Source organism: Misgurnus anguillicaudatus, chromosome 25 (assembly GCF_027580225.2).
Source record: "Misgurnus anguillicaudatus chromosome 25, ASM2758022v2, whole genome shotgun sequence".
Taxonomy (NCBI): domain Eukaryota; kingdom Metazoa; phylum Chordata; class Actinopteri; order Cypriniformes; family Cobitidae; genus Misgurnus; species Misgurnus anguillicaudatus.
Genome location: NC_073361.2, coordinates 6,988,919 through 7,013,027, shown reverse-complemented (window position 1 = coordinate 7,013,027; position 24,109 = coordinate 6,988,919). Strand labels below are relative to the sequence as shown.

At 46.2% G+C, this 24,109-nt stretch overlaps 1 protein-coding gene and 28 non-coding genes across 30 annotated transcripts; all 29 read left to right on the top strand.

Annotated features, from left to right (window-relative positions):
* The first annotated feature begins 28 nt into the window (after positions 1-28).
* Positions 29-6,032, top strand: LOC129434955 (uncharacterized). Of its 2 annotated transcripts, none has more exons than XM_073863948.1 (3): positions 29-766; positions 1,287-1,331; positions 5,627-6,032. In XM_073863948.1, exons 1-3 carry the CDS (start codon positions 581-583, stop codon positions 5,756-5,758), a joined length of 363 nt encoding a protein of 120 aa, XP_073720049.1. In that variant the 5' UTR covers positions 29-580; the 3' UTR covers positions 5,759-6,032. The 2 variants fall into 2 exon arrangements, with proteins under 2 accessions (XP_073720049.1, XP_073720048.1); XM_073863947.1 differs by having other exon boundaries at positions 29-1,159.
* Position 6,033: 1 nt separating this feature from the next.
* On the top strand, positions 6,034-6,119 carry trnal-uag (transfer RNA leucine (anticodon UAG)). Its single transcript has one exon. It is a non-coding gene; the product is annotated as a tRNA-Leu (tRNA).
* A 680-nt stretch (positions 6,120-6,799) lies between these two features.
* trnal-aag (transfer RNA leucine (anticodon AAG)) lies at positions 6,800-6,881 on the top strand. Its single transcript has one exon. It is a non-coding gene; the product is annotated as a tRNA-Leu (tRNA).
* A 387-nt stretch (positions 6,882-7,268) lies between these two features.
* On the top strand, positions 7,269-7,350 carry trnal-uag (transfer RNA leucine (anticodon UAG)). The gene has a single exon. It is a non-coding gene; the product is annotated as a tRNA-Leu (tRNA).
* Positions 7,351-8,030: 680 nt separating this feature from the next.
* trnal-aag (transfer RNA leucine (anticodon AAG)) lies at positions 8,031-8,112 on the top strand. Its single transcript has one exon. It is a non-coding gene; the product is annotated as a tRNA-Leu (tRNA).
* Positions 8,113-8,499: 387 nt separating this feature from the next.
* On the top strand, positions 8,500-8,581 carry trnal-uag (transfer RNA leucine (anticodon UAG)). Its single transcript has one exon. It is a non-coding gene; the product is annotated as a tRNA-Leu (tRNA).
* Positions 8,582-9,261: 680 nt separating this feature from the next.
* trnal-aag (transfer RNA leucine (anticodon AAG)) lies at positions 9,262-9,343 on the top strand. Its single transcript has one exon. It is a non-coding gene; the product is annotated as a tRNA-Leu (tRNA).
* Positions 9,344-9,730: 387 nt separating this feature from the next.
* On the top strand, positions 9,731-9,812 carry trnal-uag (transfer RNA leucine (anticodon UAG)). The gene has a single exon. It is a non-coding gene; the product is annotated as a tRNA-Leu (tRNA).
* A 680-nt stretch (positions 9,813-10,492) lies between these two features.
* On the top strand, positions 10,493-10,574 carry trnal-aag (transfer RNA leucine (anticodon AAG)). Its single transcript has one exon. It is a non-coding gene; the product is annotated as a tRNA-Leu (tRNA).
* Positions 10,575-10,961: 387 nt separating this feature from the next.
* trnal-uag (transfer RNA leucine (anticodon UAG)) lies at positions 10,962-11,043 on the top strand. Its single transcript has one exon. It is a non-coding gene; the product is annotated as a tRNA-Leu (tRNA).
* A 680-nt stretch (positions 11,044-11,723) lies between these two features.
* On the top strand, positions 11,724-11,805 carry trnal-aag (transfer RNA leucine (anticodon AAG)). The gene has a single exon. It is a non-coding gene; the product is annotated as a tRNA-Leu (tRNA).
* A 387-nt stretch (positions 11,806-12,192) lies between these two features.
* trnal-uag (transfer RNA leucine (anticodon UAG)) lies at positions 12,193-12,274 on the top strand. Its single transcript has one exon. It is a non-coding gene; the product is annotated as a tRNA-Leu (tRNA).
* A 680-nt stretch (positions 12,275-12,954) lies between these two features.
* trnal-aag (transfer RNA leucine (anticodon AAG)) lies at positions 12,955-13,036 on the top strand. The gene has a single exon. It is a non-coding gene; the product is annotated as a tRNA-Leu (tRNA).
* Positions 13,037-13,423: 387 nt separating this feature from the next.
* trnal-uag (transfer RNA leucine (anticodon UAG)) lies at positions 13,424-13,505 on the top strand. The gene has a single exon. It is a non-coding gene; the product is annotated as a tRNA-Leu (tRNA).
* Positions 13,506-14,185: 680 nt separating this feature from the next.
* Positions 14,186-14,267, top strand: trnal-aag (transfer RNA leucine (anticodon AAG)). Its single transcript has one exon. It is a non-coding gene; the product is annotated as a tRNA-Leu (tRNA).
* A 387-nt stretch (positions 14,268-14,654) lies between these two features.
* On the top strand, positions 14,655-14,736 carry trnal-uag (transfer RNA leucine (anticodon UAG)). The gene has a single exon. It is a non-coding gene; the product is annotated as a tRNA-Leu (tRNA).
* A 1,149-nt stretch (positions 14,737-15,885) lies between these two features.
* Positions 15,886-15,967, top strand: trnal-uag (transfer RNA leucine (anticodon UAG)). Its single transcript is given in 2 exon segments — positions 15,886-15,923; positions 15,933-15,967. It is a non-coding gene; the product is annotated as a tRNA-Leu (tRNA).
* A 681-nt stretch (positions 15,968-16,648) lies between these two features.
* On the top strand, positions 16,649-16,730 carry trnal-aag (transfer RNA leucine (anticodon AAG)). Its single transcript has one exon. It is a non-coding gene; the product is annotated as a tRNA-Leu (tRNA).
* A 387-nt stretch (positions 16,731-17,117) lies between these two features.
* trnal-uag (transfer RNA leucine (anticodon UAG)) lies at positions 17,118-17,199 on the top strand. Its single transcript has one exon. It is a non-coding gene; the product is annotated as a tRNA-Leu (tRNA).
* A 680-nt stretch (positions 17,200-17,879) lies between these two features.
* On the top strand, positions 17,880-17,961 carry trnal-aag (transfer RNA leucine (anticodon AAG)). The gene has a single exon. It is a non-coding gene; the product is annotated as a tRNA-Leu (tRNA).
* Positions 17,962-18,348: 387 nt separating this feature from the next.
* trnal-uag (transfer RNA leucine (anticodon UAG)) lies at positions 18,349-18,430 on the top strand. The gene has a single exon. It is a non-coding gene; the product is annotated as a tRNA-Leu (tRNA).
* A 680-nt stretch (positions 18,431-19,110) lies between these two features.
* On the top strand, positions 19,111-19,192 carry trnal-aag (transfer RNA leucine (anticodon AAG)). The gene has a single exon. It is a non-coding gene; the product is annotated as a tRNA-Leu (tRNA).
* Positions 19,193-19,579: 387 nt separating this feature from the next.
* Positions 19,580-19,661, top strand: trnal-uag (transfer RNA leucine (anticodon UAG)). Its single transcript has one exon. It is a non-coding gene; the product is annotated as a tRNA-Leu (tRNA).
* A 680-nt stretch (positions 19,662-20,341) lies between these two features.
* On the top strand, positions 20,342-20,423 carry trnal-aag (transfer RNA leucine (anticodon AAG)). The gene has a single exon. It is a non-coding gene; the product is annotated as a tRNA-Leu (tRNA).
* A 387-nt stretch (positions 20,424-20,810) lies between these two features.
* Positions 20,811-20,892, top strand: trnal-uag (transfer RNA leucine (anticodon UAG)). The gene has a single exon. It is a non-coding gene; the product is annotated as a tRNA-Leu (tRNA).
* A 680-nt stretch (positions 20,893-21,572) lies between these two features.
* trnal-aag (transfer RNA leucine (anticodon AAG)) lies at positions 21,573-21,654 on the top strand. The gene has a single exon. It is a non-coding gene; the product is annotated as a tRNA-Leu (tRNA).
* A 387-nt stretch (positions 21,655-22,041) lies between these two features.
* trnal-uag (transfer RNA leucine (anticodon UAG)) lies at positions 22,042-22,123 on the top strand. The gene has a single exon. It is a non-coding gene; the product is annotated as a tRNA-Leu (tRNA).
* A 680-nt stretch (positions 22,124-22,803) lies between these two features.
* Positions 22,804-22,885, top strand: trnal-aag (transfer RNA leucine (anticodon AAG)). Its single transcript has one exon. It is a non-coding gene; the product is annotated as a tRNA-Leu (tRNA).
* Positions 22,886-23,272: 387 nt separating this feature from the next.
* Positions 23,273-23,354, top strand: trnal-uag (transfer RNA leucine (anticodon UAG)). Its single transcript has one exon. It is a non-coding gene; the product is annotated as a tRNA-Leu (tRNA).
* Positions 23,355-24,109: the final 755 nt, after the last annotated feature.

Sequence of the window (24,109 nt, the reverse complement as noted above, 5' to 3'; positions counted from 1 at the left end):
TAATTTTTGTGAATGGTTACCTTTTATGAGAGAACTCCGGTTAGTAAGAGTGTATCCAGCTGGGTTGTGTATGCAATCCTTCCAACGGAACACGGTTTGTTGTTTTTTTTATTATTTTGCCTTTTTTGTTTTTAAGGGTTATCCTGGGTGGAGATTTAATTCTCTGTAGGGGGTACGCTTTCGGACTTTCAGTTTCACTGATCGTCACAGAGTTCAGCGTTTAATGTTGCCTCGAGCCTGGTACACCCTTGAAGACTAGGTAGGAATTAGTTAGTTTTTCCCCGTAAGTTAGGAGCTGGAGTTTCTCGCATTATGAAGGTAAATCCATTTGACAAAATTCGTAAATTTTGCTCTTGTGAGTAGCGGATAAAGCGCTTTCGTCTTTTTGTGCCTACAATGTGTTTTGACTTGTGGTAAGTCTGTGGGAATTTACTAAAAGTAGGTTACGCAATAGTGCAGTTACGTCAGTGCGTAGTTTCTTTTTGAAGCAGTGGCTGATGGGAATTGTATTTCTAGTAAACGGCGTCTCACGTGCGTGAGCTGTTTTGTTTGTGTTGTAGAAAGTGTATTTACGAACAAAATGTCTTCGGTGCTCGATGATTTCTTCGCTTGTCCCTCAGAAACTTTACTCGAGAGCTGTACAAAGAAGCAACTGGTGAAAATCGCTGAACGCTTCAGTATCGATCTTACTACTCAAGATAAGAGGATGAAGGAAACGCTTGTGACTACTTTGAAACGATCACTCGTTGATAAAGGAGTTTTTGAGGTAAGAGCTGAGTTTATTGTTCCTAGTGAATCGGTTACGTTTCATCCTTCTGAGCTTGATAGTGAAAGTGAGCGGAAATTTCCAGATATGTCATTGCAAGAGAAACGGTTATATTTAGATGCTGCGAAAATCCGCGCTGAGCGTGAGGATTGTGCTGCAAGAGAGAGAGAGGTAGAGAGAGAATTCGCTGCGAGAGAATTAGATCAGCAGTTAGCTGTGCGAAAACTGGAAATTGAGTTGGAAAGAGAACGGGATGAAAGAGCATTTCAGTTAAAGAAGTTGGAGTTAGAGTTGTCAGTAAAACGAGTGGAAGCTTCGCGAGTTGATGTGCCTCTCGGTGAACGACATCAGCCGAGGGAACCACATGAACCTGTGTTTGATGTTCATAAAAATGTAAGATTAGTTCCGCCATTTTCTGAGAAGGCAATAGAAAAATATTTCTATCATTTTGAGCGAGTTGCCTTGTCTTTGAAGTGGCCGAAAAAGTTTTGGACTTTATTATTACAGTGTGTTTTCACAGGTAAAGCCCAGGAAGTGTATTCTGCTCTCTCACTGGAACAGAGTGGTGAGTATGAAACTGTGAAATCTGCTGTGCTACATGCTTATGAACTTGTGCCTGAGGCATATCGCCAAAAATTCAGGAATTATAATAAGACTGTTGAAAGCACTTATGTTGAATTTGCAAGGGAAAAGGAAGATCTTTTTGATCATTGGTGTACAACTAAAGAGCAGTTAAGAGAACTAGTGCTCTTAGAAGAGTTTAAACATTGTGTTCCTCATGCTGTAGCTGTACATATCACTGAACACAAAGTGAATAAACTTTCTGAAGCTGCCGTAATGGCTGATGAATTTGTGTTAACTCATCGGGGGTCATTTAATTTGGTCAGTTTTAAGAATGACACGAGTAAGTTTTCCTCTCAGGTTAAGACAAAGTCTCCTGTGATGAGTAGGAACGCTAAGGCGACAGTTGTTGAAAGTTTTAGTAAGCCTGCTCCTTTACGAGATATGGTTTGCTTTTATTGTAAAAAGTCTGGCCATAAAATATCTGACTGTCTTATCCTTAAGAAGAAAGAAAGACTGTCGAAACCTGTTGCTTTAGTTTCTACTGTGCCATTTATTGATGTTGCTGAAGAGAGAGCTTGCTCTCTGCCTAGTTCCTGTGATAACTCTGATCAATGTGTAACTACCTCTGTTGATTATACACCTTTTATCACTGAAGGAACTGTGTCATTGCCAGGTTCGAACGAAACTGTGCCAGTGCGTCTTCTTCGAGATACGGGAGCTGCTCAGTCGTTTCTTCTAGAAGGAATTTTGCCTTTAACTTCTGAGACTGCTACTGGAACCCATGTACTGGTGCGAGGTTTTGAGATGGGGTTTGTTGAAGTGCCTTTGCACCGAATCCATCTTTCCTCTACCATCGTAACTGGTGACGTTGTAGTTGGTGTCCGTTCTGCACTTCCAGTTCCTGGGATTATGTTTATTCTGGGAAATGATTTAGCTGGGGGGAATGTTTGGGGGAAAAGTAGCATGGCCACTCCGCCCATAGTAGTATCATTACCCAGAAAATCGGATGTCGGAAACTTTAAAGAATTCCCGAATTTGTTTCCAGCTTGTGCAGTTACTCGATCAATGGCTAAACCATTGTCTGAAAATAAAGTTGTTGAGGTTCCACTTAATGACACTTTCTTTTACACTGTCACTACAGGTGAACATGGATCTGGTGTGTCTAAAGGTTCAAAACAAACAGACCTGAATGCTTGCTCTTCCCTGTCTTCTCATCAGAAAGATTCTACGGTACTGGGACGTGAATCTGATACATCTGAGGTTATGTCCAAACCTGAGAAAACTAATGTTTTCCCTGATGTTGATAACTGTTGCTTGACTTCCCTGTTACAGATCTCTCGAGAGGAGTTGATAAAAGCTCAGCAGAGTGATGACACTCTTGGACCTTTATTTTCGGCAGTAGGCTCTAAGAAGGGTCTTCCTCCTTTGTATTTCCTTGATGATGGTCTGCTTTGTCGGACGGGGGTTATTCATAAAGATGCGGGTTTGGAACCAAAAGCCCAGATGGTAATTCCTCTTCCAGTAAGGGAATTTGTGTTGAAATTGGCTCATCAAGGACTTGCTGGTCATACCGGAGTCCGGAAAACGTATGATCGTATTATGCGTCAGTTTTATTGGCCTAGGGTGAAACAAGATGTGGCGAAGTATATACGATCCTGTCACACATGTCAGATTACCGGCAAGCCAAACCAAAAAGTTCCTGTTGCTCCATTGCAACCTATTCCAGTTGTTTCCACCCCTTTTGAGCATTTGATTATTGACTGTGTTGGTCCTCTGCCCCGGTCTAAGACTGGTCATCAATATCTTCTTACACTTATGTGTCAGACTACCCGTTATCCTGCTGCTTATCCTTTAAGATCAATTACTACAAAGTCTATTCTGAAGGCCCTCACAAATTTTATGTCAACCTTTGGAATTCCCAAAGTGATTCAATCTGATCAAGGTTCAAATTTTAAGTCAAAACAGTTTTCAAATGCCCTGCGTCAGCTTAGAGTAAAACACAATATTTATATTGATTATCATCAACAGAGTCAAGGAGCTCTTGAAAGGTTTCATCAAACCTTGAAGTCTCTCTTAAGGTCGTATTGTGTGGAACTTGATGCAGATTGGGAGGAAGGGCTGCCATGGATGTTACTGGCTATACGTGAGGTAATCCAAGAAAGCACTGGTTTTAGCCCAAATGAGCTGGTGTTTGGACATCCAGTCCGGGGACCTACTGCTGTTTTAGCTGATGAGTGGCATACGTCTAAGCCTTCAGAAAATGTTTTAGACTATGTAAGTGGATTTCGGTGTAGACTTTATGAAGCACGAGCTATTGCTAAAAAGAAGCTGAGTAAGACCCAGACAAAAATGCGACAAATCTTTGACAGGAAGGCTAAGCTGAGAAACTTTAATGTGGGTGACCAGGTATTGGCTTTGTTGCCTCTTCCTGCTAATCCATTTCAAGCTAAGTTTATAGGACCTTACAGAGTAACTAAATGCCTTTCAAATAATAATTATTTGTTGAATACTCCTGACCGTCGGAGAAAAGTGCAAGTTTGTCACAGTAATCTGTTGAAACCTTATTTAGCTTCTGTGTCTTCTGTCTCAGTTGGTCTTGTTAACACCTGTGACTCTTTTAATCCAGAACAACAGTCTCTTTCCTGTAGTATGGGTGGTATTTCTTTAGAGAATGCTGATGAAGATGGGAATCTGCTCTCTTGAGAAAAAGTAAACGGACGACTTAACAACTCTGAAATTTTAACTGATCTGTCTGCTCATCTTTCTTATTTAGCTGAAAAGGAGAGGAATGACATCATTGAGTTAGTGATGTCATTCCCTTCTCTTTTTCTTGATGTCCCTGGGTGTACTTCCGCCATTGAACATGATATCGATGTAGGAACTGCATGTCCCGTTAAACAAAACGCTTATAGGGTTAATCCTGTGAAACGAGACTTGTTAAAGCAGGAAGTGAATTATTTGCTTTCTCATAATTTGGCTGAGTCTAGTTTTAGTTCGTGGAGTTCTCCTTGCCTTCTAGTTAATAAACCTGATGGCTCGTACCGATTCTGCACCGATTATCGAAAACTTAATGCTGTGACCAAACCGGACTGTTTCCCCTTACCTCATATTGACGATGGTGTTGATCATGTTGGCTCTGCCCAATACGTAAGTTTGACCTTCTAAAGGGGTACTGGCAGGTGCCTTTGACAACTCGTGCAAAAGAATTATCTGCCTTCGTTACACCTGATGCTTTTCTACAATACACCGTGATGCCTTTCGGGGTTCGTAATGCACCTGCGACTTTCCAACGATTGGTGAATCGTGTATTGTATGGAATGTCTGGATGCGAAGCGTATCTTGATGATGTCGTCTTATATAGTTTTTCGTGGTCTGACCACCTTAACCAGATAAAAGAACTGTTTTCCCGTGTGGCTAAAGGCCAATCTTACTATCAACCTTGCGAAATCTGAATTCTGTAAAGCGACTGTTATATATTTAGGTAAGGTAGTGGGAAATGGATGTGTGAAACCTATCGGGACTAAAGTAGAAGCTATTTGTGATTTCCCAGTCCCCACCACTCGTCGTGAGTTACGCCGTTTTCTCGGCATGGTGGGATACTATAGGAGTTTTTGTGAAAATTTCGCTAACGTAGTTTCCCCCTTAACCGATCTATTGAGTCCGAAAATCACTTTTCAGATGCTGAGATATGTCAGCAGGCCTTTGAAAATTGTAAAGCTTTATTTGCACGTGCTCCTGTGTTGACAGCCCCAAATTTTGAAAAGCCGTTTAGTCTTGCAATCGATGCTAGTGCTTGTGGTGCCGGCGCAGTACTCTTCAAGAAGCTTTGAATGGGATTCAACATCCTGTTAGTTATTTTTCAAAGAAGTTTAACCGGCATCAACAAATTTATTCGACTATTGAGAAAGAAGCCCTCGCCCTAGTTTTGGCTGTACAACATTTTGAGGTATATTTGGGGTCAATTGCAGCACCAATCACAGTTTATACAGATCACAATCCTTTGGTTTTCCTAAATCGGATGAGGAATCGAAATCAACGACTCATGCGATGGAGTCTTATTTTACAGCCTTTCCATCTTGATATCAAGCATGTTAGAGGAAAAGACAACGTGATAGCCGACACTCTTTCTAGAGTGTAACATCGTGACTTCTGTGTGTTTCCTTCTCTTTGTTTTCTTCATCTCTAGGGCCCAGAGGTGTTGAGGAATGAAGTGGAGGGAAGATGCTTCCTGGACATCTAAATTAATTTACTGTCTTGTTCTTCTGGATGGTGTTTGATTCTCTTTCTTTTTTTTAGATTCGTTGCCGAATCTTTTTTTTGGAGGGAGGTGTTACGACCTTGTGCTCCCTTTCCTTTCCTGCTGGTGGCAGAATCTCTTGGAAGCGTGTGGTTTATTGCACGCCCCTGTTGCCTGACTACATTGTCTGATTGGGGAGCAAATAAATGATGGACTGAGGCATTGCTTGTTACTTTCTCTGGGGAATGGTAGTCTCCAGAGAAGTCATCTGTACTCCTGCATTTTCTTCTGTTTCACATTTAACAACATTCCTTACCTTTTTGGATTATTATTTTGTATTGTTTAAACCCCTAGACATTACTATATTCTTTGTAATGGTTTCATTTTTACTTTAATAAATTTGTCTTGCAAGCGAAATCATCTGTGCAAGTGTGAACCTATTTTGTGTTACGGTCGAGAACGAGCCGGCCGTGACAGTGGCCGAGCGGTCCAAGGCGCTGGATTTAGGCTCCAGTCTCTCCGGGGGCGTGGGTTTGAATCCCACCGCTGCCAGCAGTTGTTTTAAAGAGGCTCTATTGCCAGCAGTCAGCCACGCCAGATGGATAGGCGCGTTGGAAGTCTCACGTGGATCGTTTCTCAATCGGAAGGCTGCAGCCTCCTGGGGGTCGCGTTTCTAGGCTGCGTACGTTATAAAGACTCTCTTATTTCAGAATACTAACAAATATCAAGTTGACTCTTATTCTTAGTTAATCGTAAATTGCTGTAATATGCTTGTGACTTGCGAATGTAATGTTCAGTTAACTTGAATGAAGCTGCCTTGATGCTCGATGCAGCCGCATATGTGAGCTCCGGACAACCAAAGCAACCCCTTTAAGTGGTAGCGTGGCCGTGTGGTTTAAGGCAGGGGTTTTCAAACCTGTCCTGGAGGACCACTAGTACTGCACATTTTGCATGTTTCCCTTTTGTGACACACCTCATTCAGTTACCTTAGACACCAAGTTCAGGTCTTGCAGTCTCTACTAATGAGCTGAAGATTTAAACCAGGAGTGTCTAATGAGGGAGACATGCAAATTGTGCAGTACTAGTGGTCCTCCAGGACAGGTTTGAAAACCCCTGGTCTAAGCCGCTGTGACTTGTGAATGTAATGTTCTGTTAACTTGAATGAAGCTGGCTTGATGCTCGATGCAGCCTGCATATGCGAGCTCTGCGCAACAAAAGCAACCCCTTTAAGTGGTAGCGTGGCCGAGCTGTCTAAGGCGCTGGATTAAGGCTCCAGTCTCTTCGGTGGCGTGGGTTCGAATCCCACCGCTGCCAGGAGAAATTTTAAAGAGGCTCAATTGCCAGCAGTCGGGCACTGTATCAGATTTCTGTAAGATAATCTGGAAAATAAAGTGGTTTTGGCATGCAAGAACATCCCACGTGTTAATTGGTTTGTCAGAAGCACTTCCTTTAGATTTCTGTGGGAGCTTTGGGAATCTCACCTAATTTTTGATTTCAAGCAAACCCCATGGCTTCATTCGTTGTGTCAGATGTAATTTCTAAACGATAGAACTCTGTAGGATTTGGGATCTCCAGGAGTATGACTCAGCACAGCAGGACCTTAAAGACGATTCTCTCCCGCCAACGAGGTCCTCGAAATCAACTGAGGCTGTCCGTGGAGCTGCACCCTCCCCGAAACTCACCAGAGAGCTTTCTCCAAAGGGTAGCGTGGCCGAGCGGTCCAAGGTGCTGGATTTAGGCTCCAGTCTCTCCGGGGGCGTGGGTTCGAATCCCACCGCTGCCAGCAGTTGTTTTAAAGAGGCTCTATTGCCAGCAGTCAGCCACGCCAGATGGATAGGCGCTTTGGAAGTCTCACGTGGATCGTTTCTCAATCGGAAGGCTGCAGCCTCCTGGGGGTCGCGTTTCTAGGCTGCGTACGTTATAAAGACTCTCTTATTTCAGAATACTAACAAATATCAAGTTGACTCTTATTCTTAGTTAATCGTAAATTGCTGTAATATGCTTGTGACTTGCGAATGTAATGTTCAGTTAACTTGAATGAAGCTGCCTTGATGCTCGATGCAGCCGCATATGTGAGCTCCGGACAACCAAAGCAACCCCTTTAAGTGGTAGCGTGGCCGTGCGGTTTAAGGCAGGGGTTTTCAAACCTGTCCTGGAGGACCACTAGTACTGCACATTTTGCATGTTTCCCTTTTGTGACACACCTCATTCAGTTACCTTAGACACCCAGTTCAGGTCTTGCAGTCTCTACTAATGAGCTGAAGATTTAAACCAGGTGTGTCTAATGAGGGAGACATGCAAATTGTGCAGTACTAGTGGTCCTCCAGGACAGGTTTGAAAACCCCTGGTCTAAGGCGCTGTGACTTGTGAATGTAATGTTCAGTTAACTTGAATGAAGCTGGCTTGATGCTCGATGCAGCCTGCATATGCGAGCTCTGGGCAACAAAAGCAACCCCTTTAAGTGGTAGCGTGGCCGAGCGGTCTAAGGCGCTGGGTTAAGGCTCCAGTCTCTTCGGGGGCGTGGGTTCGAATCCCACCGCTGCCAGGAGCAATTTTAAAGAGGATCAATTGCCAGCAGTCGGGCACTGTATCAGATTTCTGTAAGATAATCTGGAAAATAAAGTGGTTTTGGCATGCAAGAACATCCCACGTGTTAATTAGTTTGTCAGAAGCGCTTCCTTTAGATTTCTGTGGGAGCTTTGGGAATCTAACCTATTTTTTGATTTCAAGCAAACCCCATGGCTTCATTCGTTGTGTCAGATGTAATTTCTAAACGATAGAACTCTGTAGGATTTGGGATCTCCAGGAGTATGACTCAGCACAGCAGGACCTTAAAGACGATTCTCTCCCGCCAACGAGGTCCTCGAAATCAACTGAGGCTGTCCGTGGAGCTGCACCCTCCCCGAAACTCACCAGAGAGCTTTTTCCAAAGGGTAGCGTGGCCGAGCGGTCCATGGCGCTGGATTTAGGCTCCAGTCTCTCCGGGGGCGTGGGTTTGAATCCCACCGCTGCCAGCAGTTGTTTTAAAGAGGCTCTATTGCCAGCAGTCAGCCACGCCAGATGGATAGGCGCTTTGGAAGTCTCACGTGGATCGTTTCTCAATCGGAAGGCTGCAGCCTCCTGGGGGTCGCGTTTCTAGGCTGCGTACGTTATAAAGACTCTCTTATTTCAGAATACTAACAAATATCAAGTTGACTCTTATTCTTAGTTAATCGTAAATTGCTGTAATATGCTTGTGACTTGCGAATGTAATGTTCAGTTAACTTGAATGAAGCTGCCTTGATGCTCGATGCAGCCGCATATGTGAGCTCCGGACAACCAAAGCAACCCCTTTAAGTGGTAGCGTGGCCGTGCGGTTTAAGGCAGGGGTTTTCAAACTTGTCCTGGAGGACCACTAGTACTGCACATTTTGCATGTTTCCCTTTTGTGACACACCTCATTCAGTTACCTTAGACACCCAGTTCAGGTCTTGCAGTCTCTACTAATGAGCTGAAGATTTAAACCAGGTGTGTCTAATGAGGGAGACATGCAAATTGTGCAGTACTAGTGGTCCTCCAGGACAGGTTTGAAAACCCCTGGTCTAAGGCGCTGTGACTTGTGAATGTAATGTTCAGTTAACTTGAATGAAGCTGGCTTGATGCTCGATGCAGCCTGCATATGCGAGCTCTGCGCAACAAAAGCAACCCCTTTAAGTGGTAGCGTGGCCGAGCGGTCTAAGGCGCTGGATTAAGGCTCCAGTCTCTTCGCGGGCGTGGGTTCGAATCCCACCGCTGCCAAGAGCAATTTTAAAGAGGCTCAATTGCCAGCAGTCGGGCACTGTATCAGATTTCTGTAAGATAATCTGGAAAATAAAGTGGTTTTGGCATGCAAGAACATCCCACGTGTTAATTGGTTTGTCAGAAGCGCTTCCTTTAGATTTCTGTGGGAGCTTTGGGAATCTCACCTAATTTTTGATTTCAAGCAAACCCCATGGCTTCATTCGTTGTGTCAGATGTAATTTCTAAACGATAGAACTCTGTAGGATTTGGGATCTCCAGGAGTATGACTCAGCACAGCAGGACCTTAAAGATGATTCTCTCCCGCCAACGAGGTCCTCGAAATCAACTGAGGCTGTCCGTGGAGCTGCATCCTCCCCGAAACTCACCAGAGAGCTTTCTCCAAAGGGTAGCGTGGCCGAGCGGTCCAAGGCGCTGGATTTAGGCTCCAGTCTCTCCGGGGGCGTGGGTTCGAATCCCACCGCTGCCAGCAGTTGTTTTAAAGAGGCTCTATTGCCAGCAGTCAGCCACGCCAGATGGATAGGCGCTTTGGAAGTCTCACGTGGATCGCTTCTCAATCGGAAGGCTGCAGCCTCCTGGGGGTCGCGTTTCTAGGCTGCGTACGTTATAAAGACTCTCTTATTTCAGAATACTAACAAATATCAAGTTGACTCTTATTCTTAGTTAATCGTAAACTGCTGTAATATGCTTGTGACTTGCGAATGTAATGTTCAGTTAACTTGAATGAAGCTGCCTTGATGCTCGATGCAGCCGCATATGTGAGCTCCGGACAACCAAAGCAACCCCTTTAAGTGGTAGCGTGGCCGTGCGGTTTAAGGCAGGGGTTTTCAAACCTGTCCTGGAGGACCACTAGTACTGCACATTTTGCATGTTTCCCTTTTGTGACACACCTCATTCAGTTACCTTAGACACCCAGTTCAGGTCTTGCAGTCTCTACTAATGAGCTGAAGATTTAAACCAGGTGTGTCTAATGAGGGAGACATGCAAATTGTGCAGTACTAGTGGTCCTCCAGGACAGGTTTGAAAACCCCTGGTCTAAGGCACTGTGACTTGTGAATGTAATGTTCAGTTAACTTGAATGAAGCTGGCTTGATGCTCGATGCAGCCTGCATATGCGAGCTCTGCGCAACAAAAGCAACCCCTTTAAGTGGTAGCGTGGTCGAGCGGTCTAAGGCGCTGGATTAAGGCTCCAGTCTCTTCGGGGGCGTGGGTTCGAATCCCACCGCTGCCAGGAGCAATTTTAAAGAGGCTCAATTGCCAGCAGTCGGGCACTGTATCAGATTTCTGTGAGATAATCTGGAAAATAAAGTGGTTTTGGCATGCAAGAACATCCCACGAGTTAATTGGTTTGTCAGAAGCGCTTCCTTTACATTTCTTTGGGAGCTTTGGGAATCTCACCTAATTTTTGATTTCAAGCAAACCCCATGGCTTCATTCGTTGTGTCAGATGTAATTTCTAAACGATAGAACTCTGTAGGATTTGGGATCTCCAGGAGTATGACTCAGCACAGCAGGACCTTAAAGACGATTCTCTCCCGCCAACGAGGTCCTCGAAATCAACTGAGGCTGTCCGTGGAGCTGCACCCTCCCCGAAACTCACCAGAGAGCTTTCTCCAAAGGGTAGCGTGGCCGAGCGGTCCAAGGCGCTGGATTTAGGCTCCAGTCTCTCCGGGGGCGTGGGTTTGAATCCCACCGCTGCCAGCAGTTGTTTTAAAGAGGCTCTATTGCCAGCAGTCAGCCACGCCAGATGGATAGGCGCGTTGGAAGTCTCACGTGGATCGTTTCTCAATCGGAAGGCTGCAGCCTCCTGGGGGTCGCGTTTCTAGGCTGCGTACGTTATAAAGACTCTCTTATTTCAGAATACTAACAAATATCAAGTTGACTCTTATTCTTAGTTAATCGTAAATTGCTGTAATATGCTTGTGACTTGCGAATGTAATGTTCAGTTAACTTGAATGAAGCTGCCTTGATGCTCGATGCAGCCGCATATGTGAGCTCCGGACAACCAAAGCAACCCCTTTAAGTGGTAGCGTGGCCGTGTGGTTTAAGGCAGGGGTTTTCAAACCTGTCCTGGAGGACCACTAGTACTGCACATTTTGCATGTTTCCCTTTTGTGACACACCTCATTCAGTTACCTTAGACACCAAGTTCAGGTCTTGCAGTCTCTACTAATGAGCTGAAGATTTAAACCAGGAGTGTCTAATGAGGGAGACATGTAAATTCTGCAGTACTAGTGATCCTCCAGGACAGGTTTGAAAACCCCTGGTCTAAGGCGCTGTGACTTGTGAATGTAATGTTCTGTTAACTTGAATGAAGCTGGCTTGATGCTCGATGCAGCCTGCATATGCGAGCTCTGCGCAACAAAAGCAACCCCTTTAAGTGGTAGCGTGGCCGAGCTGTCTAAGGCGCTGGATTAAGGCTCCAGTCTCTTCGGGGGCGTGGGTTCGAATCCCACCGCTGCCAGGAGAAATTTTAAAGAGGCTCAATTGCCAGCAGTCGGGCACTGTATCAGATTTCTGTAAGATAATCTGGAAAATAAAGTGGTTTTGGCATGCAAGAACATCCCACGTGTTAATTGGTTTGTCAGAAGCACTTCCTTTAGATTTCTGTGGGAGCTTTGGGAATCTCACCTAATTTTTGATTTCAAGCAAACCCCATGGCTTCATTCGTTGTGTCAGATGTAATTTCTAAACGATAGAACTCTGTAGGATTTGGGATCTCCAGGAGTATGACTCAGCACAGCAGGACCTTAAAGACGATTCTCTCCCGCCAACGAGGTCCTCGAAATCAACTGAGGCTGTCCGTGGAGCTGCACCCTCCCCGAAACTCACCAGAGAGCTTTCTCCAAAGGGTAGCGTGGCCGAGCGGTCCAAGGTGCTGGATTTAGGCTCCAGTCTCTCCGGGGGCGTGGGTTCGAATCCCACCGCTGCCAGCAGTTGTTTTAAAGAGGCTCTATTGCCAGCAGTCAGCCACGCCAGATGGATAGGCGCTTTGGAAGTCTCACGTGGATCGTTTCTCAATCGGAAGGCTGCAGCCTCCTGGGGGTCGCGTTTCTAGGCTGCGTACGTTATAAAGACTCTCTTATTTCAGAATACTAACAAATATCAAGTTGACTCTTATTCTTAGTTAATCGTAAATTGCTGTAATATGCTTGTGACTTGCGAATGTAATGTTCAGTTAACTTGAATGAAGCTGCCTTGATGCTCGATGCAGCCGCATATGTGAGCTCCGGACAACCAAAGCAACCCCTTTAAGTGGTAGCGTGGCCGTGCGGTTTAAGGCAGGGGTTTTCAAACCTGTCCTGGAGGACCACTAGTACTGCACATTTTGCATGTTTCCCTTTTGTGACACACCTCATTCAGTTACCTTAGACACCCAGTTCAGGTCTTGCAGTCTCTACTAATGAGCTGAAGATTTAAACCATGTGTGTCTAATGAGGGAGACATGCAAATTGTGCAGTACTAGTGGTCCTCCAGGACAGGTTTGAAAACCCCTGGTCTAAGGCGCTGTGACTTGTGAATGTAATGTTCAGTTAACTTGAATGAAGCTGGCTTGATGCTCGATGCAGCCTGCATATGCGAGCTCTGCGCAACAAAAGCAACCCCTTTAAGTGGTAGCGTGGCCGAGCGGTCTAAGGCGCTGGATTAAGGCTCCAGTCTCTTCGCGGGCGTGGGTTCGAATCCCACCGCTGCCAGGAGCAATTTTAAAGAGGCTCAATTGGCAGCAGTCGGGCACTGTATCAGATTTCTGTAAGATAATCTGGAAAATAAAGTGGTTTTGGCATGCAAGAACATCCCACGTGTTAATTGGTTTGTCAGAAGCGCTTCCTTTAGATTTCTGTGGGAGCCTTGGGAATCTCACCTAATTTTTGATTTCAAGCAAACCCCATGGCTTCATTCGTTGTGTCAGATGTAATTTCTAAACGATAGAACTCTGTAGGATTTGGGATCTCCAGGAGTATGACTCAGCACAGCAGGACCTTAAAGACGATTCTCTCCCGCCAACGAGGTCCTCGAAATCAACTGAGGCTATCCGTGGAGCTGCACCCTCCCCGAAACTCACCAGAGAGCTTTCTCCAAAGGGTAGCGTGGCCGAGCGGTCCAAGGCGCTGGATTTAGGCTCCAGTCTCTCCGGGGGCGTGGGTTCGAATCCCACCGCTGCCAGCAGTTGTTTTAAAGAGGCTCTATTGCCAGCAGTCAGCCACGCCAGATGGATAGGCGCTTTGGAAGTCTCACGTGGATCGCTTCTCAATCGGAAGGCTGCAGCCTCCTGGTGGTCGCGTTTCTAGGCTGCGTACGTTATAAAGACTCTCTTATTTCAGAATACTAACAAATATCAAGTTGACTCTTATTCTTAGTTAATCGTAAACTGCTGTAATATGCTTGTGACTTGCGAATGTAATGTTCAGTTAACTTGAATGAAGCTGCCTTGATGCTCGATGCAGCCGCATATGTGAGCTCCGGACAACCAAAGCAACCCCTTTAAGTGGTAGCGTGGCCGTGCGGTTTAAGGCAGGGGTTTTCAAACCTGTCCTGGAGGACCACTAGTACTGCACATTTTGCATGTTTCCCTTTTGTGACACACCTCATTCAGTTACCTTAGACACCCAGTTCAGGTCTTGCAGTCTCTACTAATGAGCTGAAGATTTAAACCAGGTGTGTCTAATGAGGGAGACATGCAAATTGTGCAGTACTAGTGGTCCTCCAGGACAGGTTTGAAAACCCCTGGTCTAAGGCACTGTGACTTGTGAATGTAATGTTCAGTTAACTTGAATGAAGCTGGCTTGATGCTCGATGCAGCCTGCATATGCGAGCTCTGGGCAACAAAAGCAACCCCTTTAAGTGGTAGCGTGGCCGAGCGGTCTAAGGCGCTGGATTAAGGCTCCAGTCTCTTCGGGGGCGTGGGTTCGAATCTCACCGCTGCCAGGAGCAATTTTAAAGAGGCTCAATTGCCAGCAGTCGGGCACTGTATCAGATTTCTGTAAGATAATCTGGAAAATAAGGTGGTTTTGGCATGCAAGAACATCCCACGTGTTAATTGGTTTGTCAGAAGCGCTTCCTTTAGATTTCTGTGGGAGCTTTGGGAATCTAACCTAATTTTTGATTTCAAGCAAACCCCATGGCTTCATTCGTTGTGTCAGATGTAATTTCTAAACGATAGATCTCTGTAGGATTTGGGATCTCCAGGAGTATGACTCAGCACAGCAGGACCTTAAAGACGATTCTCTCCCGCCAACGAGGTCCTCGAAATCAACTGAGGCTGTCCGTGGAGCTGCACCCTCCCCGAAACTCACCAGAGAGCTTTTTCCAAAGGGTAGCGTGGCCGAGCGGTCCATGGCGCTGGATTTAGGCTCCAGTCTCTCCGGGGGCGTGGGTTCGAATCCCACCGCTGCCAGCAGTTGTTTTAAAGAGGCTCTATTGCCAGCAGTCAGCCACGCCAGATGGATAGGCGCTTTGGAAGTCTCACGTGGATCGTTTCTCAATCGGAAGGCTGCAGCCTCCTGGGGGTCGCGTTTCTAGGCTGCGTACGTTATAAAGACTCTCTTATTTCAGAATACTAACAAATAGCAAGTTGACTCTTATTCTTAGTTAATCGTAAATTGCTGTAATATGCTTGTGACTTGCGAATGTAATGTTCAGTTAACTTGAATGAAGCTGCCTTGATGCTCGATGCAGCCGCATATGTGAGCTCCGGACAACCAAAGCAACCCCTTTAAGTGGTAGCGTGGCCGTGCGGTTTAAGGCAGGGGTTTTCAAACCTGTCCTGGAGGACCACTAGTACTGCACATTTTGCATGTTTCCCTTTTGTGACACACCTCATTCAGTTACCTTAGACACCAAGTTCAGGTCTTGCAGTCTCTACTAATGAGCTGAAGATTTAAACCAGGTGTGTCTAATGAGGGAGACATGCAAATTGTGCAGTACTAGTGGACCTCCAGGACAGGTTTGAAAACCCCTGGTCTAAGGCGCTGTGACTTGTGAATGTAATGTTCTGTTAACTTGAATGAAGCTGGCTTGATGCTCGATGCAGCCTGCATATGCGAGCTCTGCGCAACAAAAGCAACCCCTTTAAGTGGTAGCGTGGCCGTGCGGTCTAAGGCGCTGGATTAAGGCTCCAGTCTCTTCGGGGGCGTGGTTTGAATCCCACCGCTGCCAGGAGCAATTTTAAAGAGGCTCAATTGCCAGCAGTCGGGCACTGTATCAGATTTCTGTAAGATAATCTGGAAAATAAAGTGATTTTGGCATGCAAGAACATCCCACGTGTTAATTGGTTTGTCAGAAGCGCTTCCTTTAGATTTCTGTGGGAGCTTTTTGGAATCTCACCTAATTTTTGATTTCAAGCAAACCCCATGGCTTCATTCGTTGTGTCAGATGTAATTTCTAAACGATAGAACTCTGTAGGATTTGGGATCTCCAGGAGTATGACTCAGCACAGCAGGACCTTAAAGACGATTCTCTCCCGCCAACGAGGTCCTCGAAATCAACTGAGGCTGTCCGTGGAGCTGCACCCTCCCCGAAACGCACCAGAGAGCTTTCTCCAAAGGGTAGCGTGGCCGAGCGGTCAAAGGCGCTGGATTTAGGCCCCAGTCTCTCCGGGGGCGTGGGTTCGAATCCCACCGCTGCCAGCAGTTGTTTTAAAGAGGCTCTATTGCCAGCAGTCAGCCACGCCAGATGGATAGGCGCTTTGGAAGTCTCACGTGGATCGTTTCTCAATCGGAAGGCTGCAGCCTCCTGGGGGTCGCGTTTCTAGGCTGCGTACGTTATAAATACTCTCTTATTTCAGAATACTAACAAATATCAAGTTTACTCTTATTCTTAGTTAATCGTAAATTGCTGTAATATGCTTGTGACTTTGATAATGTAATGTTCAGTTAACTTGAATGAAGCTGCCTTGATGCTCGATGCAGCCGCATATGTGAGCTCCGGACAACCAAAGCAACCCCTTTAAGTGGTAGCGTGGCCGTGCGGTTTAAGGCAGGGGTTTTCAAACCTGTCCTTGAGGACCACTAGTACTGCACATTTTGCATGTTTCCCTTTTGTGACACACCTCATTCAGTTACCTTAGACACCCAGTTCAGGTCTTGCAGTCTCTACTAATGAGCTGAAGATTTAAACCAGGTGTGTCTAATGAGGGAGACATGCAAATTGTGCAGTACTAGTGGTCCTCCAGGACAGGTTTGAAAACCCCTGGTCTAAGGTGCTGTGACTTGTGAATGTAATGTTCTGTTAACTTGAATGAAGCTGGCTTGATGCTCGATGCAGCCTGCATATGCGAGCTCTGCGCAACAAAAGTAACCCCTTTAAGTGGTAGCATGGCCGAGCGGTCTAAGGCGCTGGATTAAGGCTCCAGTCTCTTCGGGGGCGTGGGTTCGAATCCCACCGCTGCCAGGAGCAATTTTAAAGAGGCTCAATTGCCAGCAGTCGGGCACTGTATCAGATTTCTGTAAGATAATCTGGAAAATAAAGTGGTTTTGGCATGCAAGAACATCCCACGTGTTAATTGGTTTGTCAGAAGCGCTTCCTTTAGATTTCTGTGGGAGCTTTGGGAATCTCACCTAATTTTTGATTTCAAGCAAACCCCATGGCTTCATTCGTTGTGTCAGATGTAATTTCTAAACGATAGAACTCTGTAGGATTTGGGATCTCCAGGAGTATGACTCAGCACAGCAGGACCTTAAAGACGATTCTCTCCCGCCAACGAGGTCCTCGAAATCAACTGAGGCTGTCCGTGGAGCTGCACCCTCCCCGAAACTCACCAGAGAGCTTTCTCCAAAGGGTAGCGTGGCCGAGCGGTCCAAGGCGTTGGATTTAGGCTCCAGTCTCTCCGGGGGAGTGGGTTCGAATCCCACCGCTGCCAGCAGTTGTTTTAAAGTGGCTCTATTGCCAGCAGTCAGCCACGCCAGATGGATAGGCGCTTTGGAAGTCTCACGTGGATCGTTTCTCAATCGGAAGGCTGCAGCCTCCTGGGGGTCGCGTTTCTAGGCTGCGTACGTTATAAAGACTCTCTTATTTCAGAATACTAACAAATATCAAGTTGACTCTTATTCTTAGTTAATCGTAAACTGCTGTAATATGCTTGTGACTTGCGAATGTAATGTTCAGTTAACTTGAATGAAGCTGCCTTGATGCTCGATGCAGCCGCATATGTGAGCTCCGGACAACCAAAGCAACCCCTTTAAGTGGTAGCGTGGCCGTGCGGTTTAAGGCAGGGGTTTTCAAACCTGTCCTGGAGGACCACTAGTACTGCACATTTTGCATGTTTCCCTTTTGTGACACACCTCATTCAGTTACCTTAGACACCCAGTTCAGGTCTTGCAGTCTCTACTAATGAGCTGAAGATTTAAACCAGGTGTGTCTAATGAGGGAGACATGCAAATTGTGCAGTACTAGTGGTCCTCCAGGACAGGTTTGAAAACCCCTGGTCTAAGGCGCTGTGACTTTTGAATGTAATGTTCAGTTAACTTGAATGAAGCTGGCTTGATGCTCGATGCAGCCTGCATATGCGAGCTCTGGGCAACAAAAGCAACCCCTTTAAATGGTAGCGTGGCCGAGCGGTCCAAGGCGCTGGATTAAGGCTTCCGTCTCTTCGGGGGCGTGGGTTCGAATCCCACTGCTTCCGGGAGCAATTTTAAAGTGGCTCAATTGCCAGCAGTCGGGCACTGTATCAGATTTCTGTAAGATAATCTGGAAAATAAAGTGGTTTTGGCATGCAAGAACATCCCACGTGTTAATTGGTTTGTCAGAAGCGCTTCATTTAGATTTCTGTGGGAGCTTCGGGAATCTCACCTAATTTTTGATTTCAAGCAAACCCCATGGCTTCATTCGTTGTGTCAGATGTAATTTCTAAACGATAGAACTCTGTAGGATTTGGGATCTCCAGGAGTATGACTCAGCACAGCAGGACCTTAAAGACGATTCTCTCCTGCCAAAGAGGTCCTCGAAATCAACTGAGGCTGTCCGTGGAGCTGCACCCTCCCCGAAACTCACCAGAGAGCTTTCTCCAAAGGGTAGCGTGGCCGAGCGGTCCAAGGCGCTGCATTTAGGCTCCAGTCTCTCCGGGGGCGTGGGTTCGAATCCCACCGCTGCCAGCAGTAGTTTTAAAGAGGCTCTATTGCCAGCAGTCAGCCACGCCAGATGGATAGGCGCTTTGGAAGTCTCACGTGGATCGTTTCTCAATCGGAAGGCTGCAGCCTTCTGGGGGTCGCGTTTCTAGGCTGCGTACGTTATAAAGACTCTCTTATTTCAGAATACTAACAAATATCAAGTTGACTCTTATTCTTAGTTAATCGTAAACTGCTGTAATATGCTTGTGACTTGCGAATGTAATGTTCAGTTAACTTGAATGAAGCTGCCTTGATGCTCGATGCAGCCGCATATGTGAGCTCCGGACAACCAAAGCAACCCCTTTAAGTGGTAGCGTGGCCGTGCGGTTTAAGGCAGGGGTTTTCAAACCTGTCCTGGAGGACCACTAGTACTGCACATTTTGCATGTTTCCCTTTTGTGACACACCTCATTCAGTTACCTTAGACACCCAGTTCAGGTCTTGCAGTCTCTACTAATGAGCTGAAGATTTAAACCAGGTGTGTCTAATGAGGGAGACATGCAAATTGTGCAGTACTAGTGGTCCTCCAGGACAGGTTTGAAAACCCCTGGTCTAAGGCGCTGTGACTTGTGAATGTAATGTTCAGTTAACTTGAATGAAGCTGGCTTGATGCTCGATGCAGCCTGCATATGCGAGCTGTGGGCAACAAAAGCAACCCCTTTAAGTGGTTGCGTGGCCGAGCGGTCTAAGGCGCTGGATTAAGGCTCCAGTCTCTTCGGGGGCGTGGGTTCGAATCCCACCGCTGCCAGGAGCAATTTTAAAGAGGCTCAATTGCCAGCAGTCGGGCACTGTATCAGATTTCTGTAAGATAATCTGGAAAATAAAGTGGTTTTGGCATGCAAGAACATCCCACGTGTTAATTGGTTTGTCAGAAGCGCTTCCTTTAGATTTCTATGGGAGCTTTGGGAATCTCACCTAATTTTTGATTTCAAGCAAACCCCATGGCTTCATTCGTTGTGTCAGATGTAATTTCTAAACGATAGAACTCTGTAGGATTTGGGATCTCCAGGAGTATGACTCAGCACAGCAGGACCTTAAAGATGATTCTCTCCCGCCAACGAGGTCCTCGAAATCAACTGAGGCTGTCCGTGGAGCTGCACCCTCCCCGAAACTCACCAGAGAGCTTTCTCCAAAGGGTAGCGTGGCCGAGCGGTCCAAGGCGCTGGATTTAGGCTCCAGTCTCTCCGGGGGCGTGGGTTCGAATCCCACCGCTGCCAGCAGTTGTTTTGAAGAGGCTCTATTGCCAGCAGTCAGCCACGCCAGATGGATAGGCGCTTTGGAAGTCTCACGTGGATCGTTTCTCAATCGGAAGTCTGCAGCCTCCTGGGGGTCGCGTTTCTAGGCTGCGTACGTTATAAAGACTCTCTTATTTCAGAATACTAACAAGTATCAAGTTGACTCTTATTCTTAGTTAATCGTAAACTGCTGTAATATGCTTGTGACTTGCGAATGTAATGTTCAGTTAACTTGAATGAAGCTGCCTTGATGCTCGATGCAGCCGCATATGTGAGCTCCGGACAACCAAAGCAACCCCTTTAAGTGGTAGCGTGGCCGTGCGGTTTAAGGCAGGGGTTTTCAAACCTGTCCTGGAGGACCACTAGTACTGCACATTTTGCATGTTTCCCTTTTGTGACACACCTCATTCAGTTACCTTAGACATCCAGTTCAGGTCTTGCAGTCTCTACTAATGAGCTGAAGATTTAAACCAGGTGTGTCTAATGAGGGAGACATGCAAATTGTGCAGTACTAGTGGTCCTCCAGGACAGGTTTGAAAACCCCTGGTCTAAGGCGCTGTGACTTGTGAATGTAATGTTCAGTTAACTTGAATGAAGCTGGCTTGATGCTCGATGCAGCCTGCATATGCGAGCTCTGGGCAACAAAAGCAACCCTTTTAAGTGGTAGCGTGGCCGAGCGGTCTAAGGCGCTGGATTAAGGCTCCAGTCTCTTCGGGGGCGTGGGTTCGAATCCCACAGCTGCCAGGAGCAATTTTAAACAGGCTCAATTGCCAGCAGTCTGGCACTGTATCAGATTTCTGTAAGATAATCTGGAAAATAAAGTGGTTTTGGCATGCAAGAACATCCCACATGTTAATTGGTTTGTCAGAAGCGCTTCCTTTAGATTTCTGTGGGAGCTTTGGGAATCTCACCTAATTTTTGATTTCAAGCAAACCCCATGGCTTCATTCGTTGTGTCAGATGTAATTTCTAAACGATAGAACTCTGTAGGATTTGGGATCTCCAGGAGTATGACTCAGCACAGCAGGACCTTAAAGACGATTCTCTCCCGCCAACGAGGTCCTCGAAATCAACTGAGGCTGTCCGTGGAGCTGCACCCTCCCCGAAACTCACCAGAGAGCTTTCTCCAAAGGGTAGCGTGGCCGAGCGGTCCAAGGCGCTGGATTTAGGCTCCAGTCTCTCCGGGGGTGTGGGTTTGAATCCTACCGCTGCCAGCAGTTGTTTTAAAGAGGCTCTATTGCCAGCAGTCAGCCACGCCAGATGGATAGGCGCTTTGGAAGTCTCACGTGGATCGTTTCTCAATCGGAAGGCTGCAGCCTCCTGGGGGTCGCGTTTCTAGGCTGCGTACGTTATAAAGACTCTCTTATTTCAGAATACTAACAAATATCAAGTTGACTCTTATTCTTAGTTAATCGTAAATTGCTGTAATATGCTTGTGACTTGCGAATGTAATGTTCAGTTAACTTGAATGAAGCTGCCTTGATGCTCGATGCAGCCGCATATGTGAGCTCCGGACAACCAAAGCAACCCCTTTAAGTGGTAGCGTGGCCGTGCGGTTTAAGGCAGGGGTTTTCAAACCTGTCCTGGAGGACCACTAGTACTGCACATTTTGCATGTTTCCCTTTTGTGACACACCTCATTCAGTTACCTTAGACACCCAGTTCAGGTCTTGCAGTCTCTACTAATGAGCTGAAGATTTAAACCAGGTGTGTCTTATGAAGGAGACATGCAAATTGTGCAGTACTAGTGGTCCTCCAGGACAGGTTTGAAAACCCCTGGTCTAAGGCGCTGTGATTTGTGAATGTAATGTTCAGTTAACTTGAATGAAGCTGGCTTGATGCTCGATGCAGCCTGCATATGCGAGCTCTGGGCAACAAAAGCAACCCCTTTATGTGGTAGCGTGGCTGAGCGGTCTAAGGCGCTGGATTAAGGCTCCAGTCTCTTCGGGGGCGTGGGTTCGAATCCTACCGCTGCCAGGAGCAATTTTAAAGAGGCTCAATTGCCAGCAGTCGGGCACTGTATCAGATTTCTGTAAGATAATCTGGAAAATAAAGTGGTTTTGGCATGCAAGAACATCCCACGTGTTAGTTGGTTTGTCAGAAGCGCTTCCTTTAGATTTCTGTGGGAGCTTTGGGAATCTCACCTAATTTTTGATTTCAAGCAAACCCCATGACTTCATTCGTTGTATCAGATGTAATTTCTAAACGATAGAACTCTGTAGGATTTGGGATCTCCAGGAGTATGACTCAGCACAGCAGGACCTTAAAGACGATTCTTTCCTGCCAACAAGGTCCTCGAAATCAACTGAGGCTGTCCGTGGAGCTGCACCCTCCCCGAAACTCACCAGAGAGCTTTCTCCAAAGGGTAGCGTGGCCGAGCGGTCCAAGGGGCTGGATTTAGGCTCCAGTCTCTCCGGGGGCGTGGGTTTGAATCCCACCGCTGCCAGTTGTTTTTTTAAAGAGGCTCTATTGCCAGCAGTCAGCCACGCCAGATGGATAGGCGCTTTGGAAGTCTCACGTGGATCGTTTCTCAATCGGAAGGCTGCAGCCTCCTGGGGGTCGCGTTTCTAGGCTGCGTACGTTATAAAGACTCTCTTATTTCAGAATACTAACAAATATCAAGTTGACTCTTATTCTTAGTTAATCGTAAATTGCTGTAATATGCTTGTGACTTGCGAATGTAATGTTCAGTTAACTTGAATGAAGCTGCCTTGATGCTCGATGCAGCCGCATATGTGAGCTCCGGACAACCAAAGCAACCCCTTTAAGTGGTAGCGTGGCCGTGCGGTTTAAGGCAGGGGTTTTCAAACCTGTCCTGGAGGACCACTAGTACTGCACATTTTGCATGTTTCCCTTTTGTGACACACCTCATTCAGTTACCTTAGACACCCAGTTCAGGTCTTGCAGTCTCTACTAATGAGCTGAAGATTTAAACCAGGTGTGTCTAATGAGGGAGACATGCAAATTGTGCAGTACTAGTGGTCCTCCAGGACAGGTTTGAAAACCCCTGGTCTAAGGCGCTGTGACTTGTGAATGTAATGTTCAGTTAACTTGAATGAAGCTGGCTTGATGCTCGATGCAGCCTGCATATGCGAGCTCTGGGCAACAAAAGCAACCCCTTTAAGTGGTAGCGTGGCCGAGCGGTCTAAGGCGTTGGATTAAGGCTCCAGTCTCTTCGGGGGCGTGGGTTCGAATCCCACCGCTGCCAGGAGCAATTTTAAAGAGGCTCAATTGCCAGCAGTCGGGCACTGTATCAGATTTCTGTAAGATAATCTGGAAAATAAAGTGGTTTTGGCATGCAAGAACATCCCACGTGTTAATTGGTTTGTCAGAAGCGCTTCCTTTAGATTTCTGTGGGAGCTTTGGGAATCTCACCTAATTTTTGATTTCAAGCAAACCCCATGGCTTCATGCGTCGTGTCAGATGTAATTTCTAAACGATAGAACTCTGTAGATTTTGGAATCTCCAGGAGTATGACTCAGCACAGCAGGACCTTAAAGACGATTCTCTCCCGCCAACGAGGTCCTCGAAATCAACTGAGGCTGTCCGTGGAGCTGCACCCTCCCCGAAACTCACCAGAGAGCTTTCTCCAAAGGGTAGCGTGGCCGAGCGGTCCAAGGCGCTGGATTTAGGCTCCAGTCTCTCTGGGGGCGTGGGTTTAAATCCCACCAATGCCAGCCATTATTTTGTAATAATATGAAATAAGAGAAGAAAATTCTATTTCCCCCCAGATATTTTGTCTTAAAATAAGTATTTCATCACTTTTTCATCTCAAATAAGTTTTTCATCACTTTGTTTAATTCTTTGAACTTAAAACCCATGGTTTTACAAATGGTAATCAATACACCAATTTACCATGATTACAACACTTTTACTATAGGGAGAGTAAATGTAGAACGGTTCCTGTTAGACAGAAGGTAAAGTGTTTGGGACAGTGGGGCAGACAAGTGTTCATGCTTGATATATAACATGTTGTATCCTTGCGCTGTTACAGCAAGTGCAGAAGTACAAAACTCTGACATGCATCCATCACATATGTACAGACATAAATACAAACACACTCATGCACTCACAGGAGTCCCAGATAGGAGAAAAACAGAGTGAAGTTACATAGCACATTCAATTTTTACTCTCTAGTTACCCCTGGGTATAGTGGACCCGAACACCAAATATGTAATATAAATATTTGGCTGGGATATCCCTTTAAAGCATGGGTCTTCAACCAGGGGTCCGCAGCCCACTGTTTTATACATTTAATATCAAGTGGTCCCTACTTCATGCCTATCTCATCTAAGGGGTCCTTGCCTCGAAAAACATTGAAAGACCCCTGCTTTAAGGTGTTGCTACACTGTCTGATAAAATGGTCAACATATGTAGCCCAGTTTTCACTTGGTAGGAACCCTTTCAAAAAGTACAGCTTTGCACCTAAAGA

Bases quoted from the DNA above. Each gene is read 5' to 3' on its own strand.
- LOC129434955 (XM_073863947.1), top strand. From the start codon at position 581: ATGTCTTCGGTGCTCGATGATTTCTTCGCTTGTCCCTCAGAAACTTTA. The intron at 1,160-1,286 runs GTAAGATTAGTT...GTGTTTTCACAG, and splicing joins TGTTTGATGTTCATAAAAAT to GTAAAGCCCAGGAAGTGTAT. The intron at 1,332-5,626 runs GTGAGTATGAAA...TCTTTTTTTTAG, and splicing joins TCTCTCACTGGAACAGAGTG to ATTCGTTGCCGAATCTTTTT.